Raw genomic sequence first — 14,137 nt, 5'->3', positions numbered from 1 at the left:
GAGGCTGAGATCTGAGGATTACAGTTTGAAGCCAGCCCAGGCAGAAAAGTCCATGAGACTCTAATCTCCAATAAACAACTCAGAAAAAGCTGGAAGTGGTGCTAGTGGTAGAACACTAGCTTTGAGCAAAAGAAGCTCAGGGACAGCGCCAAGATCCTGAGTTCAAGCCCCAGGACCAGTAAAAACAAAGACAACAAAGAAAACACTTCTTAAAAATGAAGAGAGTAGGCAGTGCCAGTGGCTCACACCTGTAATCCTAGCTACTCAGGAGGCTGAGATCTGAGTATCCCGGGTCAAAGCCAGCCCGGGCAGGAAAGTCCAGGAGACTCTTATCCCCAATAAACCATCAGAAAACTGGAAGTGGCGCTGTGGCTCAAGTGGTAGAATGCTTGCCTTGAGCTGAAGAGCACAGGGACAGCGCCCAAGCCCAGAGTTCAAGACTCACGACCGACCAAAAAAAAAATGAGGAGAGCATTTCAAATGTGTTGGTAACTTGAGCAAATAGGAACAATACAGTAATTGTTACAACCTGAAGACATGACTTCAGACCTGGGTGCTTTTATGGAGAAAGGAGATAGAATGCCTGGAAAATTAAATGAAGAGCCAGGAGGACATAAGCACTGTCTGTCTCTGGGTCTAGGGTCATAAGGCTGTGTAAAAGCACACCCTTTCTAGGTGTATACTTCATTTGTATTAAATCTGGAATAATAGAAAACTCTTTGTCCTGAAAGGGGACTTTCAAAAAGAACTGGAATAAATATATTGCCTTCTTACCAGGTGACAGTGGCTTGTATCTATAATCCTAGCTACTCAGGAGGCTGAGATCCGAGAATCATGATTTGAAAACAGCTGGGACAGGAAAGTTCATGAGACTTTTATCTCCAACCATGAAAAAGCTAGAAGTGGAGATGTGGCTGAAGTGGTAGAGTACTAGCCTTGAGCACAGAAGCTAAGGTATAACACTCAGGCCCTGAGTTCAAGCCCCAAGACTGGTAATAGATAGATAGATAGATAGATAGATAGATAGATAGATAGATAGATAGATAGATAGATAGATAGATAGATATTATATAGAGAGAGATTGCTTTCTTGAATTTATGAGTTATTATTTATGCATTATTGAACCTGGAAGAACTCTGGAGAGCTCTCTTATTCATACCCAGTGAGAAACATAAGTAGTCTGAGTCAACACCAAGACAAAGCTGATGTGAAAAGTATTGCTGTCTTGTTATAGACTTTGCTCTTACCCTGTGGTTCTGTGCTAGGACCCTGGACTTGGTGTCAGAATAGCTTCTCCTAGAAAGGATTTTGGATCCTGGCCCCTGGGAAGGAATTCATTATTATTTCCCCGGTTACAGAGGCTGTTTTGTTTTGTTTTTGTTTTTTGTCGGTTGTGGGGGTTGAACTCTGCCTGGGCACTGTCCCTCAGCTCTTCAGCTTAAGACAAGTGTTCTACCACTTGAACCACAGCACCACTTCCGATTTTCTGGTGGTTAATTGGAGATAAGAATCTCATGGACTTTCCTGCCTAGGCTGGCTTTGAATGGTGATCCTCAGATCTCAGCCTCCTTAGTAACTTAGATTACAGGCATGAGCCACTGGCGCCTGGCTTATAGAGGCTTTTTGTCTCTATGATTTCAGTCACATACAAAGTGTTTGTTTTGTGTATGTCCTGGCAACAACTTTGTAACTTGTGAGCCATTTCTTTTCTTTAAGCTTAGGTATCTTTGGTGCTCTATATAGTTTTTTTTTGGTTTTTTTTTTTTTTTGTCAGTCGTGGGGCTTGCACTCTGGGTCTGGGCGTGGTCCCTCAGCTCTTCAACTCAAGGCCAGCGTTCTACCACTTGAGCTACAGTGCCACTTCCAAGCTTAGGTATCTTTGGTGCATAAAAGGTTAAACTGTGGCCAGCTCTAAAAATTCTAGCAAGCAAATCTCTAAACCTAGATATTGATAAATTGGTAACTACTTATTGACACTGAAATGAAGATATACTGTACAGTGCCTTTAGTTCTGATAGGTGTTTGATACAGATGCTGTTACTAACTCTAGGTGGACATGTTCTTATGGAGCCCCTAATCACTTTTGTTGTTGTTGGTGGTGGTTGTGGGGCTTGAATTTAGGGCCTGTCCCTGAGCTCTTTTGCTCCAGGCTTAGTACTCTGTCCTTTTGAGCCACAGATCTGCTTCTGGTTTTCTAAGTTAATTGGAGATAAGAGTCACATGGATTTTCCTGATTAGGCTGGCTGTGAGCCTCGATCCTCAGATCTCAGCCTCCTAAGTAGTGAGGGTTACAGGCATGAGCCACCAGTGCCCAGCTCCTCCTAGTCACTTTTCATTTAGGTTATTGAAGAAAACTTCTCCTTTTTTTACTTGTGTTCAGTCCATTGTATTTTTGGAGCTGGACACTTTTTAATAATGTTGTGCTCTGTGCCTGTCATTCCACTACTTAGAATTTGCTGATCACATTTTCCAAAATGTTTCAGAAGATTATCCATGTAACTGTATGAGAAACATTAAAACTTCTTTTTTTGTGGGAATAATATTGCATTTGAACTCAGGACCTTGTGCTTGTTAGGCATGTACTCTACATCTTGAGCTATATCCTCTGATCTTTTTACTTTAGTTATTTTTCAAGTAAAGACTCACATTTATTCCTGCTCTAGCCTTAATCATATACTCCTCCTATTTTTGCTTCCTACAGCTGGGATGACAGACACACACACCATACTTTTTTATTGTTTGAAATGGAGTCTCAAAAACTTTTTGTCTTGGTTGAACATACTAGCTATGAATTCAAAATCCTTCTACCTTAGTATCCTGAGTGCTGAGATTATGTGCACAAACTACCATGACTAGTTTAAGAATAGAATTTTAAAAGAGGGAGAGGAGTTTAGCCAGGTACAATGCATGGCTGTAATTCAACCTACTCAAGAGGCAGAGAGATTGGGAGGATCAAAATTAAAGGCTAGCCCAGGCAAAAGGTTCATAAGAGCCTATTTCAATGAATTAAAAACAAAAGCTAGGTGTGATGGGGTACACCTGTCATCCCAGCTATTCAGGAAGCATAAATTGGAGGAGTGTAGTCTAGGCCAGCCTAGGCAAGAGCAAGACCTCATTCGAAAATAGCCAGAGCCAAAAGGGCTAGGGTTTTGACGCAAGTACTAAAGAGCCTGTCTGGCAAGGCCCAGTATCATCAAAGTTTTGATACTTGATCATTTCTCTTGGAGCCTATCTGGCCTATTAGTACAGCTAATAGATGGAAATAAACTATAAAGAATAATCTAGATGGGGCTGGGAAGGTGGCTCAGTGGTAGAGCGCTTGCCTTGCATGCATGAGGCCCTGGGTTCGATTCCTCAGCACCACATAAGCAAAAAGAAAAAAGCCGGAAGTGGCACTGTGGCTCAAGTGGTAGAGCACTAGCCTGGAGCTGAAGAGCTGAGGGACAGCGCCCAGGCCCAGAATTCAGGCCCCACGACCGGACCCCCCCTCCAAAAAAAAGAATAATCTAGACACATGGAAAATTCAGAATTACTAGGATTGAGTGCAGATCTACTAGATAAGATGTGGAGATGAGAGGAAGCTGAGGATGCTTCTTCCTAATTAGTTCAATCAAAAAGAATGTCTTCATATTACCAATAAACACAGAAGTGTTGCTAATCAGGCTATGTTAGATTGAGATAACGGGGCAACAATAGGAGCACCTTCATGGCCCCTTGGAATATGCATACCCCCTGCAGGGAATAGGCTATGTAAGAAAATGTAGGGCACACTGACCTACCAGGCTCCAGGGTACTTAGACTCCTTATACTTGAAGTTAGTTTACAGAGGTTAGCCTAGAAGTGGGGAGGTGGGCAAGGTTTGGGGGGTTGTCAGCACAATATGGAATGTTTCCACATGGCCTTTTGGGTTGGGACAAATTGACAATTTCTGCTAAGTTGGGACTCGGAAGTACCAACCTCAGCTGGAAGATAGCACCAGAGAAGTATGGACAGGATTAGGTTCAAGAATTGATAAGATTAATATAAATGTTTGCTCACTGTTTGATTCAAAGCTTCTGAGCTTAAATTAGTGGGACGCTAATTTTAAATTATTTAATTTTAACTTATTTTTAAATTATGGGACACATGAAAACTAAGAGATGGCAGCAAGTCCTATACTATGAGAAGACTGGGCATGTTTTATATTCTTGGGGGCCCTAAGTATGAACTACTTTAATGTATACTGCTATCCTGAGTCCTCATCTGATAACTGTTTCTCTTACAGCACAAACATTTCTGGCTTAGTCCATTGAATGCAGTATGCAGTGAAAGATGTGCAAGGGACATTTAGGCTAGTAGCCTTTGGAGAAATCTTTAAGGCTTTGGAAAGCTGAGTTGCACTAACAAAACAGACTGGAGGGCAGGAACCAAGTATGTTCCTGCTAGATCTAGAATGGATATCTGAGAGGCGTGATCTGTTTTAGGTACCATGGGAATGAGAGATGACTATGACCTACTAAACTTTTACAAAGAGAAAGTTAAAACAATAATGGGCCCAAGAAAATAAACAAGTATACTGTGCCAATGATATAGGAAGGCGCCTTGCCTAGAAGTCCCATTAGCCCTTTTCAGAATCAGATCTCACGGAGTGTCTTTCTTTTCCCCATCACAGGTAACAGTCCTTTGGACAGCCCCCGGAATTTCTCTCCAAATGCACCCGCTCACTTTTCCTTTGTTCCTGCCCGTAGGTAAGTTGTGAGAAAATTTCTTCTGTGACTAATATATGTGGCACTTGCATGAATGTTAGTTGAGTGTCAAATTCATCCTTCAAGTCAGTGTTCTTTCAAGTGGGTTGGATTACCTTCATCTACTAATCATAAAACTCCTTTCCTGCTTTCTGCTTCCAGATTATAATCACCTTATTGAAATTTTGCTTCCTAGTTGAGTGTTTGAAAGGAAAAGTAAACACAAATAAGAAGTATTTTTATAATACTAAGTACAAGTCCCTGATGTCCTAAGAGTACATTCCAAATAGGAGCTACCTTACAGTGACCAATGAAAAAATGGTCTCTCCTCCCAGCATTTCCCAAAATGATGCTCTTAATCCATCTAGTTCCAAGGGCTTCACCCAAGTGTGGGCATAGAAAGACTACCAGGTGTTCAGTTATTTTCCACTAAAAATTTTAGAGGTGCCTGGCTCAGGCTACTTGTTAAAAATACACCATAGAGACTGATGGGAATACATTGTGAAAATGTCACAATGAAATACCTCTCTCACCCATGTATACCTAATGTATACTTACTTAAAAAAAAAAAAAAGACACAATAAGCTGGATGCCAGTGGCCCATGCCTATACTCCTAGCAACTCAGAAGCTAAGATCAGAGGATCTGTGATCCAACCTGGGCAGGAAAGTCTGTGAAACTCTTTATCTCCAGTTAGCCACCAAAAATCTGGAGGTGGAACTGTGACTCAAATGGTATGGTGCTGGCCTTGAATTTGGAACTAAAAAGCTCAGGGTAGCCAGGTGCTGGTGGCTTACACCTGTAATCTTAGCTACTCAGGACACCGAGATCTGAGTATGGCAGTTTAAAGCCAGCTCAGGCCAAGAAAGTCTGTGAGACTTATCTCCAATTAACCCCCAGAAAACCAGAAGTGGTACTGTGGCTTAAAGTGGTAAAGTGTTAGCCTTAAGCAAAAAAAGAACTCAAGGACAATGCCAGGCCCTGAGTTCAAGCACCTAAAAGAAAATACAAAAAAACAAAAACAAAAAAGAACAGACTCCTAGAAAGAGTATTTACTCACTATTCAAGTTATCCCATTTCTCTCCAGATTCTATGTTTCAGAAAAAGACTTAGAAAGGTAGGGAGGTCTGATGACTGACTTGGGTACCCCTCCTGACCCAGTTGCCTTGCTTATAAGAAATATCATTCAGGTTTGTTCCATGGATTCCTCTGTTGTGTAACTCCCAGTTAGTCAACTGAGGGTTCAAATAGGATTACTTACAGTGTAAGAATATGCTGGAAGTTGGGTGCTGGTGGCTTAGGCCTGAAATCCTGGCTCTCAGGAGGCTGAGATCTGAGACCTGAGATCTGAAGATTGTGGTTCAAAGCCCAGGTAGAAGGGGCTGGGAAGGCAGCTCAGTGGTAGAGTGCTTGCCTCGCATGCATGAGGCCCTGGGTTGCATTCCTTAGCACCACATAAGCAGAAAAGGCCAAAAGTGGTGCTGTGGCTCAAGTGGTAGAGCACTAGCCTTGAGCTGAATTGCTGAGGGACAGTGCCCAGGCCCATAGTTCAGGCCCCATGACCAACAACAACAACAAAAAGAATATTCTGGATTGGCCAGCCTACATAGGCTCAAATCTGTCATCCTAGCTACTTAGGAGGTGGAGATTGGGAAGATTGTGGTTTGAGGCTAGCCTGAGCAAAAAAGTTACAGACCTCATCCCAACCAAAAATCAGCGTATGGTGGTAAATACCTGTTATCCTAGCTATGTGGGTGGTATAAGTAGGTGTATTGGAGTTCAGGTTGGCTAGGGCAAAGATGCAAGACCCTGCCTGAAAAGTAACTAAAGCAAAAAGGACTAGGCATGTGGCTCAAGGGATAGAACATTTGCCTAGCAAGCATGAGGTCCTGAGTTCAAATCACAGTATCCCAAAAAGAAAAGAATATACTGGTAAATATTAGTAAATATTTACTGGTAAATAAATAAATATTTACTCAGAATCAAACTTTCAGCCATGTACTATGCTGGGTGCTTTCTTATCTAGTGCTAACAAAATAGACATAGTCCCTATTTTTTTTTTTTTGCCAGTCCTGGGGCTTGAACTCAGGGCCTTGGCACTGTCTTTCAGCTTCTTTGCTCAAGGCTAGCACTCAACTGCTTGAGCCACAATACCACTTCTGGCTTTTTTTGTTTATGTGGTACTGAAGAATAGAACCCAAGGCCTCGTGCATGCTAGGCAAGCATTCTACCACTAAGCCACATTCCCAGCCCCAGCCCCTATTTTCTTGAAACTGAGAGACATACTAGAGTCTATGTACTCATCCCCTTTGTAAAGAAAGCTGTTCCCTCAGCACTTCATTTCATTAATTCATTCTTTTCATTCAAATCTCATCTTTTTTTTTTTTTTTTTTTTGTCGGTCGTGGGGCTTGAACTCTGGGCCTGGGTGCTGTCCCTCAGCTCTTCAGCTCAAGGCGAGCGCTCTACCACTTGAGCTACAGCGCCACTTCCGGTTTTTTGGTGGTTTATTGGAGATAGGAGTCTCACGGTCTCTCCTGCCCAGGCTGGCTTTGAACCGCGATCCTCAGATCTCAGCCTCCTGAGTAGCTAGGATTACAGCGCCCGGCTCAAATCTCAAAATCTCATCTTAAATGTTGTCTCCCTAGAGAGACCTTCCCTAACCATATAATCTAAACCTTCTGTATCAAATAATATAGGGGTTGTGTGTGTGTGTGTGTGTGTGTGTGTGTGTGTGTGTGTGTGTGTGTGTGTGTGTGTGTGTGTGTGTGTGTGTGTGTGTGTGTGTGTGTGTGTGTGTGTGTGTGTGTGTGTGTGTGTGTGTGTGTGTGTGTGAAACAGGGCTCAAAGTCAGTATCTGATGCTTTCGCTCATGGATGGCACTCTACTACCCGAGTTACATCTCTAACCCTGTCAGTTGTTTTTGTTTATTTGTTTGGTTTTTGGTCGGTCGTGGGACTTGAACTCTGGGCCTGGGCACTGTCCCTCAGCTCTTTAGCTCAAGGCTAGTCCTCTACCACTTGAGCCACAGCGTCACTTCTGGCTTTTTCTGCTTATGTGGTGCTGAGGAATCCAACCTACGGCCTCATACATGCAAGGCAAGCACTCTACCACTGAGCAACCTTCCCAGCCCAGCCCCCCTTCCCTGCCTCCCCCCCCCCCCGTCAGGTTTTGTTTTGTGTTTTTTGTTGTTGTTGTTGTTGTTGTTTTGTCGGTTATGGGGCCTAACTCTGGGCCTGGGCGCTGTCCCTCAGCTCTTCAGCTCAAGGCTAGCACTCTACCACTTGAGCCACAGCACCACGTCTGGCCTTTTCTGCTTATGTGGTGCTGAGGAATCAAATCCAGGGCCTCAAAACGTGCAAGGCAAGCACTCTACCACTGAACCACCTTCCTAGCCCCCCTGTCAGTTTTTAAACTAGTACTTTCTTTTTGTTTTTAATTGTGAAAATACTGTACAGAGGGGTTACAATTACATGGGCAAGATAATGAGTACATTTCTTATCAAGCATTGTAACCTCCTCCTTTGTTTCCCCTTTCCATCCCTTCCCATCATCCCCCCCGCCCCCCTAAACTAGTACTTTCTAATACCTGTTTTTTCCTTACTTATACGTTTTCTGTGTCACCTCAGCCATAATCAGATTACCTTTAATAGACACCTTAGACCACTTAATAGATACCTTAGGCTATTGAAAATTATCTCCTGGTACATAATAAACAGTGCTTATTGAGTAAGTGAGCATTATAGGGAAAGGACAATAAATTAACAAGCAAACATATAGTCATAAGCTGTGATGAAAACATCAAGAGAAAGAACATAATGATGCATAAAAGAATAAGAAGGGAAGGGAGGAAAGGGAAGGGACGGTAGGGGAAAAACAAAGGAGGAGGTAACAATGCTCGATAGGAAATGTACTCATTACCTTACTTACATAACTGTAACCCTCTGTACTATATATATATATATATATATGAATAAGAAAGAAGTGGGCTCTAAGTCTCCTACCGAGTGAGTGGTCCTATAAGATTGAAGGATGAGAAGCAGCTTCTGTGTTGGGTGTGAGAATACAGGCATGGAGACTATTCTGGGCAGAAGGAAATATGGGATTCATTGATGCCCTTTAACTCACTTTATTTAGGCTTCAGGAGTAAGAACAACTAAGAGGTTTGGGGAATTGCCAATGAGACCCAAACAGAGCTCTTCTAGAAAGCATAATATTTGAGTCATTTGCATGGAACATGGATCCCTGGGCTATCCTTTTATATACGTAGTAGGAAAAACTGCTAGTTATTGCTGAAGAAATTGTTGGTGCCTGTGTCACTGAGGTCTGGCTTGGAACCCAATAGGATCATATTGGTTTCAAATATCATGCAAAAGGTAGATTTAATTAAACGCTAAGGATAGACCCAGTCATATAGTTTCACTTCAAATTGCCACACATTCCTAAATAAGAAAGGTTGCCTCTGCCAAACTAGCCAAATGTTGGAAGTAAAACAGATCAGTCATTCTTTATTGTTCTCTTGGTTCTCATGATAACATATGTCTTTTACTACAGCCATGGCCACAGAGCAGACAGGTAATAGTAGATGTAATGGGGAAAGAGGTTGGGCCACTGCTATGCATGGCCTGACAGTATGCCTTATGTTTCTGTGCTTGGTGAGAGAACTGTTTGTGATGATTCTTTTCTGATTGTGGTTATGAATGTTGGTCCTTTCATATCTATCAAAGAGATATCTTACTACTTGCTGGAACCGAGGCTTAGAGCCCATGAGTTTGGAGCCAGGATTTTCAGAGCCTACGGCTATGTTGCCCTCATTCTGAAAACTTTCCTCGGTCTCCCAGTGAAGAGGCCATTACAACTAATGGTGGCATTTCATACTGACTCTGGTAGCCTCTGATCTTCAGTATATGCGGATAAATGATGGTGATGCAGTTGGCTTCCATATCTACCTAAAAAGACTGAAAATAACATTTGAAAAAATGCATTTGACAAGAGCTTAGGAACTCTATCCCAGAGCTCATCTTTACTGGCTCTGTTTTCCTGAATTTAAGTGGTTTTCTTGTATAGAGTTCTAGAATTCAGAATAGATCAGACAGACAGAATGAGCCCATTTCTCTGAGACTGGTTCCAGCAGAGTTGTAAGTTACATGTGCTAACTGTCAGGTGGCATGTAAGTTAAGTCATGTGCATGTGGCATGGAATCCCCAATTCTTTGCTTACAGAATTCAGTAGGAAAACCACTCAGCACTGGTGAGGGTAGGAAGGAGTGCTTCAAAAGGAGAAGCCCTATCAAGATTTCTTCCTTTCACCCTCCTTCCTGCCCCCTACCATAACTGTGAAGCCTTGAATAAATCATCCAGATCTCTTTACCTTGTAATTTTCTCTGTGAATTGTGATAAGAACTTAACTTTTAAAGATCCTCCATCATTGAGTGCTAAGATTCTTCATGAGTAGCAGCAAAGACATTTTTTAATCCATCTTCCTTCAATCTGAGCTGGCTCTACTACCAAGTTGGAAGAGAAAGAATGTTTTATGCTATATTCCACAGTCTAGGCAGAGAATTGCATGTCCATATTACAAAAACTTCAAATTAGATACCTGTGCTTAATCTTCTCCACCACATAATTGTGGTTCTTTGTAATAAGAGCTTTGGAGAACATCCTTTTGAGAACAGAAGGAAGCAGCCTTCAAAGTCTCATATCTACCCAAAGTATGTCACATCCCTCATCTTACATAAAGTTACTGTCATTCTTTGGCAAGTATTCTCAAAGACTGGCTTCATGGATCCTAGTGGGTCCTAAGCGACCTGTAAATATTTGCCATCAATTGATGTTCCATCTAGACCCAGATGGTGATTTACTTCTTTCTGATTGTGAACCCATAGCCTGAGAAAACTTTATATAGAGCCTTCAAAAAAGGAAATAAGCCAGAAACTGGTGGCTCAAATCTGTTATCCTAGTTATCCCATAGGGATCTAAGCATCCTGGTTCAAAGCCAGCCCGGTAAATAAATCTGAGACTCTTAATCTTTAATTAACCAGTAAAATGCTGGACGTGGAGGTGTGGTTCAAGTAATAGAGCAGTAGCCTTGAGAAAAAAAAACAAAAACAAAAAACAAAGCAAGAGCACCACTTCAGGCACAAGTTCAAGCCCTAGTACCAGCAACAAAAAGGAAATAAAAGACTGGGCTTTGAGGTACACATCTGTAATTCCAGCACTCAGGAGACTACAACAGGAAATCACTTGAACCCAGAACTTCAAGGCCATCCTGGGCAACATAATGAGACATCTCTCCCATCTCACACACAAAAAAAGGAAACAGCTGCATTTCAGCAGAAGTTCTGCTTTTGTACTGATGCCTATAGCTAGAGTCCTCTGCCATTGCTTCTCTGAAATTAAAAAAGTTGAAAGTGTTAAAATACTTGTTCCTCAACCACAATATTATAAGACTTTGTTCTTATTCAAAGTAATGGACTCTGTAGTCAGTGAGGTCTAGCTCTGCAGTAGAAATCACACAAGGAGAGACATGAGAGCACATCTGGACAGAACAGTACTGTTTAGAGACAAAGAGGAGTTCACCAATGAATCACTTGCAAAACAGATGCTAATGGATACAGACAGGCAGGGTAGGAACCTGGAGAAATGCCTAAATTTCTTTTTCTTCATAGGACTGATGGACGACGCTGGTCTTTGGCCTCTTTGCCTTCGTCAGGCTATGGAACCAACACTCCTAGCTCTACTGTCTCAGTAAGTAGACAGCTCTGGCCATTGTCCTTCACCCCAAGAAAGTACTTCCTTATTTCCTTATGGATTGTTGCTTTCCAGCCATAGTGCAAAATGGTTTTCAGCTTTTCCTCCAAATTCAATGAAGTTGCTAAAGTATAGGGCTAAGTGGGGAATGGGGTTGGTGGTCCTTCACAGACATAGCCAGATCTATAAGTACCTTCAGAATAATTAACCAGAACCCTCCCTGGGAGTCAGTCTTCCTAGTGAAGTTAGAGGACTTGAGGATAGACTTTCCCTCCTCCTGTAAGACCAAGCATGGGAGTTCCTAAGCAGGTTCCCTTAACACCACCATCCCCAGCTTTATTTCTAGAACAGATAATCAATCCCTCTCTTATCCCAAAGCCTGGTAGACCCTTTTTTATCTTCTTCCTTCAAAAAAGAAGAGAATAATGATTGTTATTTGGTGTCTACATTTGATGTGTATCAATAAAAGGCTGGGCCTGTCTCTGAAATTTTTATTTCTTTCAGAGATGGTTTTAGCCCAAGACACAACAAATGTGCTAATTGCTAGTATGCACAATTAACCCTAAAGTAAACCTTCCTCTTTGAGCAACTTTTTGTTAAAGCCAGGGTGGGCCGGGTGCTAGCTGTAATCCTAGCTATTCAGGAGGCTGAGGATCGCGGTTCAAAGCCAGCCTGGGCAGGAAAGTCTGTGAGACTCTTATCTCCAATAAAACACCTGAAAACTGGAAGTGGCACTATGGCTCAAGTGGTAGAAACCTAGCCAGACCCAGAGATCAAGCCCCACAACTGACAAAAAACAAAGAAAGGCTGGGTGCCGGTGGCTCACGCCTATAATCCTAACTATTCAGGAGGCTAAGATCTGAGGGTCACAGTTCAAAGCCAGCCCGGGCAGGAAAGTCTGTGAGACTCTTACCTCCAATAAACCACCAGAAAACTGGGAGTGGCACTGTGGCTCAAGGGGTAGAGCACTCGCCTTGAGCTGAAGAGCTGATGTATAGCCCCCAAGCCCAGAGTTCAAGCCCCACGACCAACAACAATAACAACAAAAAGCCAGGGTGGCAGGGTTAGCAAACTTACTCTGTGAAGAGCCAGCCACATGGTTGTTTTAGGATTTTTAGGCCATAGACTTAATGATCCTGTCCTCATTTCTTCCAGCACTCTCCCAGTCCTTCCTGCTTAGTCTGTCTATAGACATAAATTCCAAACAAGGAAAAATAGTACCATTTCCTCCTTTGACATAGATACTACTCTTAAATTAATCCAAAGGTCTCCTTGGTCTTTGGCAGCAAAACTTAAGACCTTTTTCAGATAAATACCTCTTTTGCTATATCCCTTATCAAACAAGTGATTTTTTTTTTTTTTTTTGCCTGCTGTCAGTCAGTCTTGATAGGAAAGGGGGTTGTTCCCTGATCCAGGAGCCACTTGGGTTGTCACAGCAACAGATGCATCTGCAGATTCCTTCAGTGGCACTTGCTTGCGCTCTGAATGGCCTTCTGTGAATGGTGGGTTCTTGTCAGAAATTCTCAAGTATTGAGCCATGTTTAGAATTCATGATTGTTTACAGATCAAGTCTAAATTCAGCTCTAGAGTAAAAAGTAATTTTCTTCTCTGCTGGATTTTCTTGCCACATGATGGTCCTGGCTTCTAGCTATAGCCCTCTTAATATCAGCAAAGCCAGCTCTCTGGCCAAAAGAAAACATTGCTGAGCTGTTCTTCGGGTGGTACTCTCAAGTGGCAAAAGAGAACACAGGGAGATATCGGTTGCATATGATCATATCTAGAATATTTTCCAAGCCAGGAAACATTCATCCATTACCTTACCATTCCAATGAGTCAGAAGCTTTATTGAAGGCAAAAGGTTCAGGCAGAAGTATCTGCTGTTTGCCATCTAAGGCAGCAACTTGGTGTAATGGAGTTGTTAGATCTCAGGAAGTGTGGGTTCAGCTCCCAGTGTGGTATCTAAAGGACTCTGTGTCTTGGCTTCCTCAGGCCGGTGGGCTGTGAGAGCTTCCGTGGCTAGTTTAGACTAGAGGGTGCTGGGAAAGAAGGCCTACTTAGGGTTTATGTTGACCAAGAAATCCATGAGCAGATTGTCTTTTCCATGCTTCGATGCCCTTGTACTTATCTTTAATGCTGGCTTTAATGTTTTCCCCTCTAGTCATCATGTTCCTCACAAGAAAAACTGCATCAGTTGCCTTTCCAGCCTACAGCTGATGAGCTGCACTTTCTGACAAAACACTTCAGTACAGAGAGTGTGCCAGATGAGGAGGGACGGCAGTCTCCAGCCATGCGGCCCCGCTCCCGCAGCCTCAGGTGAAGGATGCTGTTTGTTGTCCACTGTTCCTGTACCTTTGGGCTTCAGCTTGTTTGCATAGCATAGGGGTCAGTGCATGTGTCCTATAAAGAGCCAAGATGGTAAATATCTTAGGCTTTCAGGCCATTCATCTGTCACACATGTTTAACTCTGCCATTATAGTATAAAAACATCTACAGGTAATTAAGAATCTTTGCCAAAAAAATAAGAAGTATTAGGTCAGATTTGATCTGTAGACCATAGTTTGCTAATACTGGGCTAAGCACATTCACTACTTGAGTAAGTCAAGTACAGTGGTATTTAAGCTTTTTAGCTTTAGGTTTAGCTCAGCTCATCATCCCAAGAACAATATGC

At 42.4% G+C, this 14,137-nt stretch overlaps 1 protein-coding gene across 3 annotated transcripts in view; it reads left to right on the top strand.

Moving 5' to 3' along the window:
• LOC138823612 (microtubule-associated serine/threonine-protein kinase 2) overlaps positions 1-14,137 on the top strand; it is a 125,284-nt gene that overhangs the window by 86,173 nt on the left and 24,974 nt on the right. For 2 of the 3 annotated variants that reach the window (XM_070017008.1, XM_070017010.1), the window contains 4 exons: positions 4,652-4,727; positions 9,275-9,295; positions 11,388-11,466; positions 13,628-13,782. In XM_070017008.1, the coding sequence (XP_069873109.1) occupies positions 4,652-4,727; positions 9,275-9,295; positions 11,388-11,466; positions 13,628-13,782 (331 nt within the window). The remainder of the gene's footprint in view (positions 1-4,651; positions 4,728-9,274; positions 9,296-11,387; positions 11,467-13,627; positions 13,783-14,137) is intronic. The other variant, XM_070017009.1, reaches the window with a different exon arrangement.

Source organism: Dipodomys merriami, unplaced genomic scaffold (assembly GCF_024711535.1).
Source record: "Dipodomys merriami isolate MVZ:Mamm:240054 unplaced genomic scaffold, mDipMer1.0.p SCAF_121, whole genome shotgun sequence".
Lineage (NCBI taxonomy): Eukaryota > Metazoa > Chordata > Mammalia > Rodentia > Heteromyidae > Dipodomys > Dipodomys merriami.
The sequence above is the reverse complement of the archived record's forward strand: the minus strand, read 5'-3'. Positions and strand labels throughout refer to the sequence as shown.